This window comes from Cupressus sempervirens, chromosome 7 (genome assembly GCF_028749045.1).
Source record: "Cupressus sempervirens isolate cs-2001-9-10 chromosome 7, ASM2874904v1, whole genome shotgun sequence".
Taxonomy (NCBI): domain Eukaryota; kingdom Viridiplantae; phylum Streptophyta; class Pinopsida; order Cupressales; family Cupressaceae; genus Cupressus; species Cupressus sempervirens.
In genome coordinates this window covers 605104522-605127098 of record NC_143124.1, presented here as the reverse complement: position 1 = coordinate 605127098, position 22577 = coordinate 605104522, and the positions used below count along the sequence as shown (strand labels likewise).

Here is a 22577-nt window from a genome sequence, read left to right as displayed (position 1 = left end):
TCTAAGTCTGCACACCTCCAGCATATAGCACTGTTATCAGCCCAGTACGGAACCCATCAGCAACCTCTAGACCTGTATGGTTCCTACATTAGCATTACCAGTCCTTAACAGCTCTGTCCCAGGTATTTTCAGACTAAGGCAAATTACTGTAGGTGATTAGATAACAGATTATACCGTGTGCTATGGCTGCACAGCCAGACTTAGCCTTATCAGCCTTCTTCAAAATGACTTCAGGCTGATACGGCCAGAAATAATACTATAAATGGTATGACTTTGGTAATACATCTTTCAGTTATGTACAGCCAGCCCCACTTTCAATTTAATAATTTAAACACAGCAGTTGATTCCAGCAGATTACTAACAACCTTTCAAGTTCATTTGAATCAAGCTACAACACAAACCCTTATTCCAAATTGTGTCTTGCCTGGCAACTCTAATCTCAGAAACAGGAAGAAATATCAATAAGATTCTACTTTGCAAATTCGAACTCCAGTTCTTTTGATTGTGTCTTAACAACAGCGAGAACAATGTTAGCATAGAGGGATTTCATCCTCCAAGCCTTGGAGAGAACATCTCCTCAAATTCGCCAAATTCATATATTCACCAAGCATGCTAAAAGAGAGCTCTTCAATCTCTTTTAACACTTTCGAAGAACTCAAACACACACATTGACAATGTGGGATAAACAAAATCACTTTTTTGCACTTTCCTATAATTTCTGGAATTTTTGCCTTTTCATCTCTATTTTCTTGCAGCTGCTTTTTCGGCCTCTATTTTATCATGGCTGCTTTTGTGGACCTTCTAATTTAAATAGTTTTTGCAAATTAATAAATTATAGACAATGGATTATTAAAGTTAAATAATTGTGAAAGGGCCCTTGGTCTATTGGTGAAGTTGAAAGGCTCATAAAGAGCCCACCAGGGATCAAGTCTTGCTTAGTGCAAGACCCCTGACATCTAAAAGGGACAAGGCCAGGATCATGCCCTGGGCAAATTTGGTGGAATGGCTACCCTTCAATCCTTGGTTCTTAACCAAAAAGGCTAGGTGAAAAATGTTGAACCTCCATTAAAAAAAAAGGTTAAATAATTAAATTTAACTTTATTAAGTAACCTTATTAATGCACAAACAAAATTATATCAATGCTAAATAAAACTTCTTGTCGATTTTAAACTATTACCTTCGACATTTCACTGCCATTGGATGTCTAGTGATGTCTAGAATGACTTACTATAAATAGTATGTCCGAAACTGCCTCAAATCACCTTGGAATGAATTGCAACCAAAATTGCCTAGGCCAAATGGCCTCTAAGTACCTTTATGGCCTAGTTAGCCTACATGACCATAGAGAAATAGACTAACACCAACATCATGTTGGGTATACTGGAAATGGGACATTACAATCCACTCTTCCCAAAATTGCTTGCCCTTAAGCAATATCAAAGCGATTCCATAAAGATCAAACTGATCAAGAATGTAGCCAAAAATGATCTCAGGGTCCCAAGTCAACCCAAGAAATTTGTAGTACCATCTTATGAAAATACTATCCTACAAGGTACCCGAACAGGTGATCTCTTGAAAACCTCTTGAAATCATATAGTGCACTAAGTCTATCAACTCCTCAGGAAACTGCTGTTAAAAAAACTAAACTAGAAAGCCAAAGGAGTAAACTCTATTACATCATCATTGGCTTCCTCATCCTCAACTGCTAAACTGCAAACCCAAGTGATCCCAAGATTCCATATCAATTTCATAAAGGAACTGCCATGCTAACGCTGCACCACTCTGATCACAACTAGCAAATCAACATGTTCAAAGTGCACTCTCTTCCCAGGACACCATGAAAAGTGATCATCATCAACACCCATACTGAAAACCTGAAAGGGTTGAATTCAATGCCATGCAATATATCTTGCCTAGGCCTCTAAGTGAAAACCACCTCAACTAATTTATTACCAGTCACGATCCTGGGCAATAGAGAAAAGAATTTGCTTTGCCATTAAGAGTAGAATCCAAGATATCCCTTAATAACATCCCAAAAATGAAGCAAATGAATCATCATCACAACTCTGCAATCTACCAACTAGGGAATCTCTTTGTGGTTGCCAACTAAAATCATAACATTGACACTTGACCTCCTAATGTTAAAGTAAGAGTTCTGAGCACAACAACACACCCAAACTGTTGCAATCAATGAAACACCATCCTTAATAATGCACATCATCTTCATGTAGTGTCTATAGTGACTGCTACATATCAAAGAGGAAGCAACAAATAAATAAATTGTGTTTGGAAGTACACTCACAACAAACTGCCCTATAGACCGCTAAGGCTTAAGAACCATCTGATTAAGAAAATATGCCTCCAAAACCAACAAATAATGTAAGGGAAACAACAATCAATCTAAAAACCTACTGAAAATATAGGAGATATGAGTAGGCTAGTAACTAAAGAGACATCTCCTATGATCAAATCATATTTTCCAACCAACCACACCATTAAGCTCTCAACTTCTTTGTTGGTAAAGTCATTCAATTCACATTTAGCCAGAAAATTGAAGTCATCCATAGGTTGATTAGAAAGTAGATAGTAGTACTAGCACTTGGATTTTTCCCACAACTAGAATCCTCAACTTTTCTCAATGTGTCACTTAGAGTTGAAGAGCACACAATTGTTAGGAGAATGGGGTTCGGGGCGGGGGACGTTAGTCACACAATTATATATCGGTATAATGACAACTTAATTAAAACTTTAATCACCACAATATTCTTAATAACTAAAATAGACAATTATGCACATGAACACAATGATTTACGTGGAAACCTAATCCGGGAGAAAACCACAACAAATAATTGCTTTATATGTTAAATTTTTCTTTTACAATGATCGTAGGTACCAACCTACTACAAGTATTGACCGCTATATTTATGAGCACTAATTCACTAGAAGCACCAACTCCCACACTTTGCAGGCACATTGGAAGAAACTCCATGGTTAAATTTGCTTGAGTTAGAGTAGTCTGGGATGTGCTACCTTCTAAGAAGTTTGGTGCTTCACCTTTGTGAGCATCACCTAGATGCAATAAGTGTGATCCATTCATTCTCATGAGAGATGGGTTGTTGTGAGCTGCTACTCATGAAACTTGGGTCAATGAGTTTGACTCAAAAACCACATAGATGATCTTGATAGTAATATCACAACTTGAATTGCTGTGGAAAATAGCTCGTACTCATCAGTTGATGTGCTTAAGAGGATTTCTATTGAATGGTTCATAAGGAACAACACTCGTTGAAGGTTTTATAAATGGGGCTGCAAGCAAATTGCACTCAACCTTGGAGGAAAAGCATTCTTGAAATGTAGTATTGGAATGGGTGACGTCCTAGGAAGTTTGAGTGCTTCACCTCTGTGAGCATCACCTAGATGCAATGAGTGCTAAGTGTTTCATTCAGTCTCACAATAGATGGTTCTTGTAAACCATTACTTTTGAAATTGGGTCAACAAGTTTGATTAAAATACTACAGAGATGAACTCTGATAGCAATATCATAATTAGACTTTTGTTGTGGAAAATATCCTCTACTTATCAATTGATGAGCTTAAGGGACTTTCTAATGAATGGCTTGTAAGGCACAAATCTTGTTGAAGGTTTTGCAAATGGGATTGCAAGCAGGTGGGCATAACCTTAGAGGAAACTTTGTGGTCAAGTGTGCTTGTGCTGGAGTAATACTGGGATGGGTGAACTCAAGTCCTAATGCTTCACCTCTGTGAGCATCATTTGGATGCAACGAGTGCTGTGTTCCATTCATTCTCACGAGAGAGATTCTTCTAAACCACTACTCATGAAACTTGGGTCAATGGGTTTGACTTAAAAAACTACATAGATGAATCTTGATAGCAATAACAAAAGGAATTTCTACTTAAATAAATATGAAGATTTTCTTTTATTGACAATATTTTATGAAGAAAGCTTTATTCTGATTTTGAAAAATAAGAAAGCGCACTATATATTGGTGCTACTTCAAATCATAGCTTGATTGAAATTTATAGAAACAATATTACTGTTAATACCTTGAGTCCTCCAAGTTTAAAATATATCAGGAGGAAGTTGTGCAAGTTCTTTGATCATTATATATGTCTTTTACCATCTATGCTATGGAAACACCCTCTAATTTTAAATAAAGCAGTTCCTGACAAATTTTCTTCAATTTTTCATATTCTTTTGTAAATCCAAAAAATTCCCCAATTTTTTCAAAAAAATTCTACTCCTTTGGTTTGTCATCTTATTCCCCAAATGATTAATGCTTCTATGCTTAGGAGCTTTTAAATTCACTAATGAAAGTGGTAATTACAAGTCTCACATTTTTGCTAGTGTGTATCAAAAGCTTGAGATTAACCAAATATGCCATTGATGGATTTACTGTCCAACTCATACTGTTTTGGTGCAGAGGGCATTGACTTGTTTGATTTCTAGTTCGACTTTTTTCAAAAATAGCTTGGAGTTTAAACCTTTCTTTCTTATGCCAATTGTACTATGAGGACCAGAGCTTCATACTTGGTCACCTTGTTTGTGTTATTTAGTCGCAATTGGAAAGAATGGTATGCTCTCTCTCCTATATAGGATATAAGGGAAAAATTAGTGCTTGAATTATGGTGCCATAAAAATGGAGTTTCTAAAGATTGAAATTCATGTAGAGGTTGTACCTCTCAATCCTAGATGTAACAAACGAATTTTCCTAACCAATTTAAAACACCTAATTAACAAATAACTGATTCCATTTCACATGACAATGACTTTCATTAATTAATCTAACTAGAAAGAAGTAACTGTTTTCTATTCTATTTGCAACTTATATTCAATTGATATAACAAAATAAATAATTGAATACATTGCTAACATTTTAACCATTTCTAACTGATAACATGTTCAGCTGAAAGTAAAGTAACAACTATCTTCTTTATCAACTAATATAATCATTCAATTTATGCTTTTAGAAATCTAAACTATCTATTTATTCTTCTATGGATCTAAAGGTAAAAGTGCAAAACAAACATACAGAAATAATAGAGGAATCCCTTTGTCATGTTGTTCTAGCCTCGACATTGGTGAGAGAAGCATTGACATAGGCTTAACCTCCCAACCTCAGACCATACTTATCCCCACACATCCTAACTTAATAGAATGGCCTCCCCTACCTCGGGATCGAGCTTGGGATGTTCTTAAGTTTAGCCATCTGAGCTACCCGGTGGTTTGAGTGCCCCATCAGTTATTCCTAAATAACTGAAGCTTATGGACAAACAAAAAGATCTCATGATTGGCATATATGCCTTTAACTACCTTGGCCAAGGATTTCAATTTGGGTTCATAAACTCGATCTCCACCACTCGACTTGACAATAGATTTCATTATCAGGACATGCATGAGCTATTATGTGTTTTTATTACATAGTTATTTGATTTCATTCTTGGTTCTTGCAGGTTATCTTTACCTCTTCACCATTCATGGGTTCTTTGTTGGTGAATTCCTCAGTGTTTGAGCATTATGACATTATTTACACCTCTGCAAAATGTTGAAGAAATAGTGATAACACAGACATGATTATTGATTCATGGAATTCATTACGGTTTCCTTCTTCCAAATCCATAACTGAAACAATCTCATGGCTACTTGGTAGAAAATCAAGAGGCAAGATATCAGTCCCTATGAAGTTCCGACTAAGGGTGGAAGTTACATTTTTATAATACACATTCCATTCAGACCAGTGTTTAAATTCTACTGCAGCATCATCATCAAATAATGGTAGACATACCAAACAGAGTACTAACTTTTTGGTATAACATTGAGAAAAGAAAGGAAAGAAAAATCTGATTAGCATCGGATTGGACTTAGCAAGATTCACATGACCTGCAACAAGATGATTTCTTCCACCCGTGTCTGGAATAAATGATCACCCACGGAATATCCTTTGCTCTGTATTCCTTTCGTTGATGGATGAAAGGGAAGAAGGAACAAATTGGAATTGGAAGTTTTGAACTGATATCGTTTTGAAAACGTTATCACTCGGCTTGCTGAGAGGTCGTAACAGATAGAAGAAAAGGTAGAGCAATGCAGAAAGAAAGGAAGTTGTGTCTAACATGATTCATGATATTCTTTTAACGGCTGGCCTCGACTTCTCGGCTACCTTCGGTTATCAAGAAGGCCATTTGAATGCATCACAAATTCGAATTATAAAGGAGAGAAATAAAGAGGGAAAAAGAATAAGGAGTAGAAGAGTTTTAAATTTTATTTTATTATTATTATACACTCTTATAGACGTTCATGTGTATATATTGATGAGGTGACATCCTTAGATTATTAAACTATAATTTATTGGTGCCACTTCATTTTTATATATGTGTTCATATTTAAGGGTTTATAATAATGATTGAATAAGAAAATTCAATAATAAATCTTCAAAGGTATGAATTATATTTAATTTAGATTATTTTAAGTTTTTATTATATTGTTTTCCTAATAGCTCATGCGGTCCCATAATGTAACCTGTGGTCAAATATTTGTATCATTTCCAAGGTAGTCTTAGGTCATACCTGCCGATCCTGATGACTGAACCAATTGACCATCCCTTTCCGATGATCCTATTTAGCAATGCTTCCCCCCTCTTCAGTCTTTTGCCTGCAATCACTCAAGGAAAGCATTCTCACCAAAACATTAATTTAAGAATATATTGATTGTTAATTCCAATCAAACAATTGTCAATCATCTAATGACAGTTATAGGTTACTTGATTATTTTCGTCAATGTCTATAATAATTAACTCATCTCACATGATCATGAAAGAAATAATTTTTTTTCAGTTGGTACAACGTATATAATTAATTAACTCACTTCACATCGTCAGGAAAAGAAATAATCTGTTAACAATTGATACAACGTATATAATTAACTAACTTGTTTCACATGATCATGAAAGAATAATTCGTTAAACCAACAGTTATGATCAAATTTAAAAATTAGGACAAAATTTGGGATGTAACATACCCACCCCCTTAGATTTTTTATCGTCCTCAATGAACATAATAACAAACTTAAGTAATACTTAGTCAGTTTATATAGGAAGAAAAGAAATATTTAGTTTTCAGTTTTCAGAGAAAAGAGAGGGGGTATCTTTGAAAAATGTCATGATAATCCTCCTAAGTGGCATAATCCTCAGCATATTGGTACCATTGGACCTTGCACTGAGTCACTTCCTGATTTCATAAGCGTAGCTTACGCACCTCGAGTATTCTGAGTGGTCTTACCTCTACCACCCTTGGTTCTCGCACCCAGAGTTTCAATGGGGCCTATCTGTTGATTTGCCTGTCTATTATCTAGGGATGTGTGAATCCTCTGTTGAAAGACTTTGTTGCGGTAAAGGTGGTCGTTGTGCCTGGCTGATGTTAGGTTTACTGTGGCACCAGTTTGCATAATGATCTCCTCCATAGGTAAAACATCCTCCTAGTGGTCCCTTTTTTTCATTATTCTTGTTGTTCTTATTTGTATTATAATTGCTTTTAGCATCCTTAATTCCATTGCCCTTTAACTCTGGTTTGCTATATTTGTAGTACTTAAATTACTTTTTCTAGGGCCCAAAATCAGCACCCTCTGATTTCCAGGTTGTCTTTCTCCTATTGTCTTGGATAGAGTCATCCTTCTTGATCTTGTGCTCTTGTCAAACAGCCTTTTCTAGAGCTTCTTCCATGGTTCGAGGAGCGAGAACATCAATAGCTCCTCCTATCCTATTGTTCAAACCCATGATGAATTTCCTCGCCTTCAAATTGGGGTCCTGCTGATATAGTGGCATGTATTTTAACAATCGAGTGAATTTCTCCCAGTACTTATGTACTGACATGTCTCCTTGTTTTAAGTTTTGGAACTCTAAAAGTTTTTGATCATAAAAGGACTGAGGCAGCTAGTGGTTTCCAAAAATGTTCACAAATTTTTCCTAGGTGATCTCAGTGGTTTTTATGTTTTGTTCAACTTTGGTGTTTCCCCACCAGGTTGCAGGTTCTCCGGTAAAATGATATATTCCCCAAACTGCTTTTGAGGTTTCAGAGAAATTCCTAATCTCAAAATATTGTTCCATCTCAGTTAACCAAGCTTCTGCTTTCTCCTTGGACTCAGAACTAGAAAACTTTGGTGGTTTTATTTTTTTAATGTCTGCTGACAAATCAGCCACTATCTCTTTCTTCTTTTGTTTTTCCGATTGCTTGGGAGAGGAGGTTTTGTTATGCTCAAAGACTTCTGTCTCCACTCTAGGAGGTGGTGAAGTTTGAGTTTCCTCGCTGTTCTGCCCTATCTAGGTTGCCATTTCACTCATTTTTTTTTCCATTATTTCTAATTTCAGCTGCGTTTCTTGCAAGATCTGAAGTAGCAAATCAGTAGAAGATTGGGTTTTCTCACGAATTATGTCTTGATTTACAGTGTTCTCGTTGCTGTTCATTTTATGTTTATGGTTCCCACCTGTTAATTTACAATTGTGTCAATTAAGTGGAAGAAGAAGAGATTTTACAAAAAGAAGTCTTGCAAACACATGAATTGCAAATAAATTAATTTATATTTTGTCAATTCAGTTAGAGCAACCTTATTTACAAAAATTTCCTCTATTGAGGATGTTTACATCAAAATAACATTTACTCTTGCTTTGTAGCACTTAATTTTGGTTTAGATTGGTACATATTGTGCACCATCTAGGATCTATGAAACTGTAAAAGAGGATTGCTTTGCCGAGTGTTCCAGCTTTGAATCAGCTTGTTTCTATATGCTGCTTTGTTAGTAGGAGTCCACTTGACTCTTTCTTTCTTCATCCGCTAAATTGCCTGATCCAGAGTTTCGTTGTCTTAAGGTATAGAACAACAGGTGTAGTCATATTTAGTCATGTTTTTAATGAGATAGGGAAAGACGGGGCGTCGAGTCTTCTTGCGAGGTGTTTTACCTACTTGCATCCTGTAATCAGTCCAAAATCTTTCAGGTTTCAAGAAGGTAAGGTGCCCTAGGTTCAGTGTCAAACCCAGTGCTTTGATACCATATGTAACAAACGAATTTTCCTAACCAATTTAAAACACCTAATTAACAAATAACTGATTCCATTTCACATGACAATGATTTCCATCAACTAATCTAACTAGAAAGAAGTAACTGCTTTCTATTCTATTTGCAACTTATATTCAACTGATATAACAAAATAAATAATTGAATACATTGCTAACATTTTAACCATTTCTAACTGATAACATGTTCAGCTGAAAGTAAAGTAACAGCTATCTTCTTTATCAACTAATATAATCATTGAATTTATGCTTTTATAAATCTAAACTATCTATTTATTCTTCTATGGATCTAAAGGTAAAAGTGCAAAAGAAACATATAGAAATAATGGAGGAATCCCTTTGTCATGTTGTTCAAGCCTCAACATTGGTGAGAGGAGAAGCATTGACATAGGCTTAACCTCCCAACCTCGGACCATACTTATCCCCATTCATCTTAACTTAATAGAATGACCCTCCCTACCTCAGGATCGGGCTTGGGATGTTCTTAAGTTTAGCCATCCGAGCTACTCGATGGTTTGAGTGCCCCATCAGTTATTCCTAAATAACTGAAGCTTATGGACAAACAAAAAGATCTCATGATTTGCACATATGCCTTTAACCACCTTGGCCAAGGATTTCAATTCGGGTTCGTAAACCCAATCCCCACCACTCAACTTGACAATAGATTTCATTATTAGGACATGCATGAGCTATTATGTGTTTTTATTACATAGTTATCTGATTTCATTCTTGATTCTTGCAGGTTATCTTCACCTCTTCACCATTCATGGCTTCTTTGCTGGTGAATCCTAGGTGCTAGAGAGATTATATCCATTCTATTTTATTTACACCTCTTCACCATTCATGGGTTCTTTGCCAGTGAATTCCTGGGTGTTTGAGCATTATGACATTATTTACACCTCTGCAAAATGTTGGAGAAATAGTGATAACATAGGCATGACTATTGATTCATGGAATTCATTATAGTTTCCATCTTCCAAATCCATAACTGAAACAATCTCATGGTTACTTGGTAGAAAATCTGGAGGCAAGATATCAGTCCCTATGGAGTTCTTACTAAGGGTGGAAGTTACGTTTTTATAATACACATTCCATTCAAACCTGTGTTTAAATTCTACTGTAGCATCAGCATCAAATAATGGTAGACGTACCAAACAGAGTACTAACTTTTTAGTATAACATTGAGAAAAAAAAGGAAAGAAAAATCTGATTAGCATCGGATTGGACTTAGCAAGATTCACATGACCTGCAACAAGATGATTTCTTCCACCCGCGGCCGGAATAAATGATCACCCATGGAATATCCTTTGCTCTGTATTCCTTTCGTTGATGGATGAAAGGGAAGAAGGAACAAATTGGAATTGGAAGTTCTGAACTGATATCATTTTGAAAATGTTATCACTCGGCTTGCCGAGAGGTCGCAATAGGTCGTAATAGATAGAAGAAAAGGTAGAGCAATGTAGAAAGAAAGGAAGTTGTGTCTAACATGATTCATGGTATTCTTTTTAATGGCCGGCCTTGACTTCTCGGCTACCTTCGTTTATCAAGAAGGCCATTTTAATGCATCACAAATTTGAATTATAAAGGAGAGAAATAAAGAGGGAAAAAGAATAAGGAGTTAAAGAGTTTTAAATTTTATTTTATTATTATTATATGCTCTTATAGACGTTCACGTGTATATATTGATGAGGTGACATCATTAGATTATAAAATTATAATTTATTGGTGCCACTTCATTTTTATATATATGTATTCGTATTTAAGGGTTTATAATAATGATTGAATAAGAAAATTCAATAATAAATCTTCAAAGGTATGAATTATATTTAATTTAGATTATTTTAAGTTTTTATTATATTGCTTTCCTAATAGCTCATGTGGTCCCATAATTTAACTTGTGGTCAAATCTTCGTATCCTTTCCATGGTAGTCTTAGGTCATACCTACTGATCCTGATGACTGAACCAATCGACCATCCCCTTCCAATGATCCCGTTTAACAATGCTTTCCCCCTCTTCGGTCTTCTGCCTGCAATCACTCAAGCAAAACATTCTTGCCAAGATATTAATTCAAAAACATATTAATCATTAGTTCCAATTAAACAATTGTCAATCATCTAATGACAATTATAGGTTACTTGATTATTTTCATCAATGTCTATAATAACTAACTCATTTCACATGATCATGAAAGAAATAATTTGTTTTCAGTTGGTACAATGTATATAATTAACTAACTCTCTTCACATGGTCAAAAAAAGAAATAATTTGTTAACAATTGATACAATGTATATAATTAACTAACTTGTTTCACGATCATGAAAGAAATAATTCGTTAAACCAACGGTTATGATCAAATTTAAAAATTAGGCCAAAATTTGGGATGCAACACCAGACCTTTCTAAAAATAACAGGGTGGATTAGGTAGATTGTTTCTTTTATGACAGCCATCTTAGGTTGGCACCACAAAAACCATGTGTTCCAAGTTTGCAACAGATTAACCAATCATTTCAATAATATCTTCTCTCCATGGTACCCACATTGTAAAGTCTAGATTAAAAATGCTTTTGACATCCATTTGATACACCTTCTGACCAACTTAAGTGGCTGTGGAAAGAAGCAACCGAAATGTGACTATCTTAGCAGTAGGAGCAAATGTCCCTTAAAATTACTCCCTTCTATTGCAGATATCCATCAACAAGATGCCAAGTATGATTTATCATTGATGCATCATACTCAAACTTCATAGGAACTTCTTGTTTAGTTTCTCTTGTGCCTCAAACTTCATAATTCAGAAACTCTGAAAAAGATTAAAGATAGAGCAAAATGAACATGCTCAATAGTTAAAACTGTTAAGTATTTTTCCTTTTCTTCAAGGTTTGTCTAGGAAGAACTAAGTTGTGAGTTAACATTTTTATATTTGTAGGTGATGAGATCCATAGGAGGTAGTTTTTTTCAATAGACAAAAATGGACTATACTTACAATTATTGGGCAGTATTTGGTGAGAAGTTATAAAATTTTACCACAGGTTAGAGCTCCCAAATAAAAAAAAGTTACCAAAAGGGTATTCATCATCCATACATTTTATTGGTGCTTGCAGTTGTGGCTACCAAATCCCTGAAGATAAATCTTCTCCCAAGTGCAGAGGGTGTCAATCTTGGGAATGAAACCACAAATCTATGATCAGGTTGGATGAAAGATCCCCAACTGTCTGAACAGAATTCTATTTTTTTTCTGAATTTTCTGAGTTTTTTTTAGTGAATAAAGATGCAAATGCTTGAGTTTAATAGGAAATGCTGAAGGAAAAGAACTAACAATTAAACTCACACAATAATTACAAATTCTGATTTCTTTATTTGACTGTGAATTCTTCAAACATATCCCCACGCAGGTGGGCAATTCTGAGATTTCTGTGACAGTCCTAAGCACATAAACAATTCTGATTTTTCACTGGGGCTGGTCTGCTCACAGACAAACTGCAACAGTAATGATAATAATTTCAATTCAGTACCTGCTTATGACTCAAAACCCTGCATCCAGAAATGATGACTCTTCCAATTGTCTGAGACAGAATCTCAGGCTGATGCACTTGTGGCCTAATTCTTGCTCATACCCTAATGTACCGGCTAGATAGGGCTGTAATCACTGTATACTAAGAATAGGTACGGCCAGATTTAGGCCAGAGAGATGGGTTTTTGTCTAACTGTATATTCCCCAAGATTTTTCATTCTTGGAAGACCAATCTGCTATGCAACTCATTTCAGTTTTCTGAGCTCCAATCTCCAAAATGATGATGTATGAATTTTGAATACTCAAAATGGCTGTCCCAATGTTACTTCATTCTGTCCAAATCCTACCTGTACCTTTTCAGGGTTTTCCTCTTATTTTATAAAGTTTTTTTTTTAAAGTAAATGATTTCATAAAGAGATTGACCCATTGAGGGTATTATTCTCAACCAAAGTCCCCCTTTTTAAAAAACAACATTAATATATGTAAGGATGCATGCCATGGGGACCTTTTTATTAATACTATGTTTTTTTTATTGAGTCATCTCCTGTTATTTATTAATTAAAATATTAAAAGAAATACTTTAATAGCCCAAATTTATTCATAAACTTGTCATTTGGCCAGCAAACTGAAAATTGAAGCTGCCGCTAGTGCCAAGGTGATGTTTGGGTGTAGCAGTGCTAGTGACAGTTACCTAAAAATTAGGGTTTTTTCTAAAAATAGGAGACTCTTTCAAATCAATGATAAACACCCCTAAGCTACTCTGCAATGCTCCTCAAACCTCTGAGTGGTTAGATAGTCGAGTAGCAATCCCCTCCTAAAAAGTTGGGACCTTCCCTCAAAATAGTAACTACAACCAAAACCTCTAGAATGATCCCGAAGGTCTTCTACTGCATTTTGGTCAACTCCCGGACAATCCCTAAAAATCAGGAACCCCTTCTAAAATCTAGGAAATTGCCTCAGACTGTCTAGAATGGCTTATAAAGCCTTTGTGTAGCTCCACAAGCCTTAGTATGGTTCCCTTTTTCGACACTCCATTGGCCTCTAGGAACTCGATGATAGATCACTCCCTACTCAACTGTCTGTCACCTAAGAAGGGGACATGAAATTGGGGAACAATAGACCAATTTACTAAGGTGGGTAAAAGTAAAACCTTTTACTTCAAGCTCTACTAAACCAAAGGGACTTCCCTAAATTGCAATGAAGAATGCAATAAGGAACAACTAGTTACCTGAACACAAACCATGTTAAGAAGTCCAGTCCACACACCACAACTATGAGAGGAGGAGGGAGCTGAATCAGTTGTGAGCAAATATAATTAAATCCAAATTTATAAAATTGATCACCAGCAATTAAAACAATGAAGCACAACAATAAAAAACCATGCACCATAACACATTGATTTTTGTCTTCGAGGAAAACCCTTGATCAAGGGGGAAAACCCAGGTCATGATGAGACCCACGAGATAGTGTACTAATATATAAGTTCCTTATGAAAGGATGTGATTCTGTTAGGAGTCAAATACAATGCATTTAGTACAACAGTCCCTGTTAAAGAACGAATCCCTATTAGGAGACCTTGAACCCTTGTTAGAAGGTTCTAACTCTATTAAAGGTTGATGAGAACTAGTAGACCCATTGTCCAAATGAACAAAAGTGAAAGATAGATCTTTTAGGATAGCATATCCAACAAGCATGATCAACAAGTTATTTGCCAAAACAATTTCTCTGAAGTCCACTAGGAATGATAGATTCCCCTCATACCTCTTCACAAGCATCCAAACAACTTCTTTGCTATGCTCTGATAATCCAACATCAAGGCTCACATCTATAATCCCATCCATGCATCCTAAACAGGGAAAATAACTTTCCTTTACACCCATTACAAATAATTAATTAAGTAGGGCTTCCCGAATGTAGAACAATTACACAAGACCATGCTAAGGCATACACCCTTTCATAGGCATCTACACAAAAATTACATGAAGTGTTTCACATGATACAATAAGAATATAACATTTGCCAATGATAATTTACACACTACACAACCTAATCGGCTTTCAGTAAAATGCATCACATGTTACACATCAATGACCTTTCTAGAGTAAGCCAAATGACTCACAAGTCTGGACATACTTGCACAAACAAGTATTCTATTGTCTTCCATGCTCAACATCAAGATATATGGCAAAACTACTGTAATCGACTCTGTTACATTTTCCTGCACATTAATCTGCTACTAGTCTTCACAAAGTAAATTCTAACTCAACCAGAATATCACATTAAGTACAACGAACGTAGACATGATGTCTATGCTCATTCTCCTACTCAAATATAAGCTTGCATACCCAAATATGTTAACCAGTGTATACACTGAATTGAGAAGCAGCATGTGATATACAGAATTTGAACCTGTCATGAACCAAAGAACATGTGTTGACATCAATGACAAAACATGTCACCAATACAATATATCTGCAACACTTCCAAGTGCCAACAATATCTTCTATTTCCAACAATCTCCCCCCTTTGCACTGAGGGCAACATATGGTGAAAAACTATCAATTCAAAAGTAATCATTAGAATATCCTCAACATATATAGTCTTCCAACTTCTCATAGATATACCTTCCTAGATGAAGAGGCTTTTCATAGAGTCTGTCACTGGTTGACATAAATGGAAAAGGAGCCAAAGTAATGTCAAATATCAATCTCATAAGCAATCTCTCCCCCTTTGATGATAAACTCTTCAAAGTACTTGTATTCGATCAAGCCATTTTGCAATCAAAAACAATGTCAAGTGCCAACAAACACTGTTATACAAAAACCTCATATAAGAGCTCTAGGACTAGCTCTGCACCATACAACCACTCCCCCTAAGGAGCAACACCAAGCATCATGTCCAAGTGAATGAATGTGCCCTGAATATACTGGATTCATGTATCCCTATATCAATTACTGTTCATAAGGAGGGGCCATCACCCCAGGAATGTTTTTGAGATATGCAGAGGTGTCCTTAGGCAAAGATTTAGTAAAGATATCTACTACTTGCTCTTTTGTACTCACATATTCCAATATGATTTCCTTCTCGGTGACTTTCTCGAAAAATGATACTTGATAGCAATATGTTTAGTTTTTGAATGTAATGTTGGATTCTTTGATGTTGTTAATTCTACTTGAAATTATCACAATGCACGATGATAGACTCAGAGGAAGTTATACCAATATCTTTTAACATCTATGTCATCCACAACAATTGATTACAGTTATTTGCTGCTGCCAGATATTCTACTTCTGTAGTAGATTGTGATATGCAATCTTGCGTCTTACGTAACTATCAAACCAATCTTCCTCCAAGGAAAAAAGCACCTCCACTAGTACTTTTCTTATCATCAACACTTGCTATCCAATCTGCATTAGTATAGGTATATGATGTGAAATCATTTGATCTATGTAATGCCCTGCCAGGGAACCCGACAGGACTTGGTAATTTTTTTTCCCTAACTATTTTTATCCTAATAGGATCCCTAATGTTAAAGATCCAAATTGGAATTTCATTAAAGATTTCCATTTGATTTACCTAACGAAATCATTTCTGGAATATGTTTGCAATATATGAATCACATAACAAAATTGCATGTATAAAGTGAAGAAGGTGAACTAAGAAATGAACAACAACTTTCTAAATGAATTCATTACACAAGATCGATTTAATTTCAGAAATGTAACAAATAACATCTTTTGACATTTATTTTTTAAAAGAGGGAAATAAGATAAATATCTTTATCATTTACATATCCATTGTCCCATTTCCCCCTTTTTCCTAACTACCCCCCCTTTACATTGCTTTCTTTGAGTAAAACAAAAAAAACTATAGCGAAATCATCATTGAATAGGAAGCCTATACGAAGGAGATTACAAAGAGTTTAGGAGGAAGGAGAAAATCGGAAAGCTTGGAGCCATAGGAGCACCACTTGCAAAAAATTAGGAAAGTTCGGAGTCACACTAAAGCATCACCTACAACTTCCTCAAGAAAACAAGTAGGCCTGAACCTCACCTTTGTGGGACTAAATCCAGTCCCATTTTCACCTGCTCAAATTGAGAGGGCTAAATGTCAGAGCTTCTATTTTATAAGAAAAGATTCCAATTAAACATTTAGCCTCTCCAAAAAATTACCATAGAACTACCCACTCCAAAAAAAAAGCCCAAGCCCCTCCCACAGGGCCTTTGTCTTAGTTTAGAAATCCATAACTCATAACACCATGAAGTAATATCTATAAATGAGTAATGAAAGCATATACAAAGTATCCCTAGATATAGCTCCATAACTCATCATGTGAATATTGTCTAGCTTCCTACCATAAGCATAAAACATATGAAATATATCTAGTGTCTCAAAAAAATCCTCAAATCATGTTGCTAGGGTGGTATCACAATCTATCATACCACAAACCAAATTCCAAATTTCAAAGTTCCCTTCAAATATCTGAATTATTTTTTACAATCTAAAAAATTTGCTTAAATTCGCCCTCTAATTCATCTGGAACCATTGATGGGTTTTTAATTTTAATCGTTACATAGTTCAAAGAGCAGCTAGGGTTATCATGCTATGGCCCCGTCTTTTTCCATGCAGCGAGTGGTTGAAAAATATTTTCCAGCTAAAAAGTATTGGGAAAAAGAACGCTTTACAGACGGTGACTGTTCCACCCTACATGTTCGCCATCTCGACAACGAATCAAACCTGAAGGCTGAATCGCATCACAGGAATGAAACGTGGACTTTGCTAATCGCTGCTGAATACCATCGGCAAATGATAATTCTTTGTTAATTGCTGCCGAATACATTTGACTTTCAGAGTTTTTCTTTAATGTTTAATTTTATAGTTTTCGATTTCATTTTGTTGTTATTTTTGTTGTGTTATGATTTTATTAATTCAAGATAATTTATTAGTTTTTAAGTTTGAAGTATATTAATTTTTTATTTAAATATTAATATTTACTATAGTTTTTTAATGCTATTTAAATTTATGTGTAATCTTAAATGTAATAAACTTAGTATTTTTTATTTTTTATTATTTTTATTTTGTTTTGTAAAATTAAGATAAAATACCAATACATTTTGATTTTATGTTTTAAAATGATATAGTTGAATTAATATATTTTGTTCTATAAATTTAATGTTTTAAAAATTATAAATTACTTTTCTTTGTATTTATTTTCAATGTGATATTCTTTTATAAAGATTTCAAATCTATGTTGTAATGTTAAACTACTTGATAATTTTTATTTTTATTTTTTCTAATTTATACTGCAGGAATCGGGTGCAGCATGGTCCCCCCTATAAACTGTAGTGCGCTGGGTAAACTTTTTAACGTGACCAGTAGCGCTAGCGTGACACGCCCACCGGTACCACGGGGACAGGGGAGACTAGAACCCGTGACCAACCCCTTGCAATAGGGAAGATTTAGCCAACCGAGCTAGGGCCCCCGCCCCTAAAACTATCTTGATAATTTATTGGATATATTTATATTATTTAAAATACTATAAAAATTATATAAAGTGGATTTAATGTCGATTTTTTTTCGAATTTTTTGACCTTGTCGAACTTCTGAACTCAAACTCAAACCTTGTGACTTAGGTTCAAATGATGACGGTGATCTTGAACTCACAGCTGCTGAAAACCCAAAAGATGATTTTTTTGATTATCCTTTTGATGATTGATGAACATTGAATCATGTTTCATGAACTACATTTTGTAATACTAAAATTGTAATTAATTTTATTGGAATTGGGAACATAGACATATACAATATCATTGATATAGCTTATTTGAATATTATTTTAACTATCAATAGACATTTAATATTTATCTTTGACATTTGGCATTGATCGATGTTCAACTATCATACTATGAAATGATTAGTTTTACAATTATGTATATTTCTCTTATTTTTCAGTACATACATACATAGATACATGTACCCATATGCATCCAAACCCCTAAAACAAATTCATGCAGCATGTGTCTGATTTGCGTACTTGCACCCATCCCCGCATCCGAACTGGTAACCTAGATTTTATTTGTATTTGATATTAACTTTCTAGACTCTTTAATGGGTATGGATACCCTTGACTCATCTATGTCCTCTCCTACTCGTAATATCATTTTGTGCATTCCATTTCAGCTAATATACACTGAAGATAGAATATAAATAAATGTATACTTTTTAGATGACTTATCATGTATGGTGATATATAGTTCTAAAGGAATTTATTTTTGTTTTGTTTTTAATAACTCTTATGTCAGCTTACCTTTTGTTTGAAAGCAGTTTCCTTTATAGGTGTGATGTAAAAATTCTTGGTTTAATGCAACAAATGATACTGCTGTTATATATCAAATAAATTTGTCTTGGTTCGTTTTTTGCATATGTATATAATGAATCACATTGAAGAACCATGGTTTTTTATGTTTTCAGTCAATCTATTTATTAAAAAGTATCTAATTTCTGAGTTTTATATGTTTGTGCCCAAGACTCAACATACATGGCAGCCATATTCAGAAGCCAAACCTTATATTCATTTACTTCTTTGAATCAACATACCAAGGAATGTGTGCCATCGAGGTAAACCGTAAAACACTCTCTTCCATCATCAATATTTCTTGCATGGTGAAATAGGCTTTGTGTAGAGACTGACTATATGCTTTGTAGTTGGTTTTTACATAGTGAGGACTGACTCTGCAGAATGATAATTTAAAATTGTCCTTTTATTTTTGAGTAAGAACAAATATATATCTTTTACAGTAGAGATCAAAGAGGTAGTGGCTGTCCTAATTTATAAACAAATATAATATTTTCCTTCACTATGCAGTACTTATGCAAGACAACCATTCTCATACTAAGAGTACAGAAATACTCTAGCACTTGTCTACTCCAAGTGTGTGTGTCTAGTACTCTTACTGTATGTATACATATATACATGTATTTGTGGACAAAGCATGTGTAAGGGGTAATTATTTACTCTGTGTATGACCATGTGTGACTTTTTTTAGTGCTGTACACTGGAGGCCAACATCATATATATTTGTTTAAAAATTGAGATAGTCACATATCTTTGCAGTGATTGCTGATGTCTCGTTCCTCCCATCTTTGCACATAGTAGTTGGTGATGGTGGGGAAATGGAACTATGGGATACCTATTATCCCTTGGAATCTAAAACTTTAACATAATATTGCTATACAAACGCCAGTGGATAAGATGATGTGAGCTTATCCACAACTTAATCCACATTATAGTTTTTTTTTTCCAGATTGCAGGCATGTTCCATTCTATCTAGATGCATAATGAAGCATAAACTCCTGCGACACAATTTTCTTCGTCATGAGACATACATTGAGCGTTGTGGACAAAAGCCACGGGCATCTTCTGATGAAAATAAAAACACTGCTACTGAAGCACCTTTTAATTCTGATTCTGAAGTCAAACAAACAAGTGACAAGAAAGTCAAAGGTATGAATTCTTTTTTTCCTTTTTATTTGTGCATTTGTAATTATTCCAAATTCTAATTATTGGTGTGCTGGCATGTTGCATTTTCCAGTTGCTTTGCCAGTTGTCTCTTAATTCATTTTGTGTATCATCATAATTGCATACGAAAATTGGAATTCATCTAATGCTTGCTCATATTTGCATGAAATGAACTATTTTTAGTAACAACTGCTTAAAGTGTTTTGCTAGTTGATCTTTTATGTTTATCAGACCTATTCTCTTGTGCTACTCCACTCTGTGACTTTCAGGTCTCTCTGGTAGCACTCTTGATTTTTGGCTCATTTTTTTCATCTTATCTTTACATCTATGCTTGAAGGGTGTCTAATTTGAGCCTTCTTTGACTACTGGCATGGGTGATCTGTTTCTGCAGATTGTCCTGTTGGGAAAACTTGCCGAACGCCTCTCAGAAGAGAAATGCCCCTGTTTTGAACCCTACCATTGAGCTTGAACATTTGAGACTTGTGTCTGTGGTTCTTAAAGTCAATCCATAAGACAAGAAAATAAGTCCTGTCTCTTGAGTCTACCTCTTAACCTCAGAGTTTTCTAATTTTGAAAAACTTGTGCTTTTCCAAGCAACAATTTATGTGAGATGAACCTTGTATTCTCTAGTTAGTGAAAAGGCTGTCAATCTCCATGCTCAAACATTTAGGAAAGGTATTTTAATTTTATATTCTAACATTAAAAACAAAAAAATAAAAGAAAAACACAATTTTGGGCAATGGAAGGAAATTTTTGGGGCTCTAGATCTCAGTTTTCCCACCCAAAAGTGTTGAAACAGACCTTACCCAGATAATTTTGGTTATGGAAACATGGTGTTGGCAAACATATTTATCACTTTTCAAATTTTATGTATTTGGCCCAATGGAAAAATTGTGACAAATCAATTCACAAGAGCCGGATCAGTCACTAAGAGTAGGACCTTCCCTCTGCATGTAGAGGTACAGCTCCCTTGTATGATTTACATCTGATTTTTCAACTTAAAATTTGAACATTAAAGATTTATTGAGAAGCTCTTCCTAACGAATATAAAAACATTTTCAGCAGCTTCAATTTATTTATTGAATATTGTCAGTGGAGACTAAAGCTACGCTTATCAACAACCATTAACAAGAATGGATTCAACATCATGTGAACATTTATAAAGTTCATTAAACATGAATCAATTCCTTGACAATTTGCCTTCTTGAAAATGAGCACATAGTAAATGCAATTATATTCTCATACCAAGAATACAATGAAGTATATTAAATACAAAAACAAGGTTGTATATGCTTTATAAAACTTGCTTTGTACTATTTGGTGTATTAAAGCTTACAGGATCTCTGATAGAGTGATATATACAAACTTCTGATAATAACTGAATCAAGATCTTCTGTGAACAAAATAGATCTGAATACCTTTTATATATAATGTAGTATTGAACAATTTAATATTTCAGTATATAAAACAGTAGAGAACTTGTGAATGATATCATGCTTAAGACTGATGTTCCAAATCGCTGCAGAAGATACTTGACATGTTATTTTCGATGTCTTTCACTCAGCAGCGCTATCACTATATATATAAGGGCAGGGAGTCAAGTCTACGTAGAGACACGACTCTATGTGGCTTATAGCCACGTAGAGTCATTTCCCTACGTGGACCCAACCATACACAAACCTTTATACCAAACTAAGATCCCGTCAGTTCATACTGCCGATAATGATATCACAGTCTATATTATGTAGCCCGATGAGAATATAAAGGAAAGCCTGATAAGAATATGTTATTATTATTTTAATTATTATATATATGTATATGTATATATAATTATGAGTAAAGACATATATATATATATATATATATATATATATACATATATATACATATATACATACACATACACATGTATATATACATCTATGTGTATGTATATATGCATATATATATATGTGTATATATGTATGTGTATATATATCTATATATATATATGCATCTATATATACATCTATATATATATATATGTATATAGATATGTATGTGTATATATATATACACACACATACATATCTATATACACATATATATATATACACACATACATATATACATATATATATATATATATATATATATATATATATATAGATGTATATATATACACATACATACATATATATATAGATGTATATATAGATGCATATATATATACACATACATATATACATATATATATGCATATATAGATACACACATATATACATATATGTATATGTGTATATATACACACATACATGTATATTTATGTATGTATGTGTGTGTGTGTGTGTGTGTGTGTGTGTGTGTGTGTGTGTGTGTGTGTGTGTGTGTGAATATATATACACATACATATATACATATATATATGCATATATAGATACACACATATATACATATATGTATATGTGTATATATACACACATACATGTA

General features: G+C 34.3%; 1 protein-coding gene across 3 annotated transcripts in view; it reads left to right on the top strand.

The window, feature by feature from the left end:
• The window catches only part of LOC149548178 (uncharacterized), a 103741-nt gene that overhangs the window by 2905 nt on the left and 78259 nt on the right, over positions 1–22577 (top strand). Inside the window, exons 3-5 of one of the 3 annotated variants that reach the window (XM_089792221.1) lie at positions 12180–12266; positions 19117–19207; positions 19894–20093. In XM_089792221.1, the coding sequence (XP_089648347.1) occupies positions 19128–19207; positions 19894–20093 (280 nt within the window). In that variant the 5' untranslated portion in view covers positions 12180–12266; positions 19117–19127. Of the gene's footprint in view, positions 1–12179; positions 12267–18499; positions 18650–19116; positions 19208–19893; positions 20094–22577 lie in introns of those variants that run through there. The other 2 variants (XM_089792220.1, XM_089792219.1) reach the window with 2 other exon arrangements.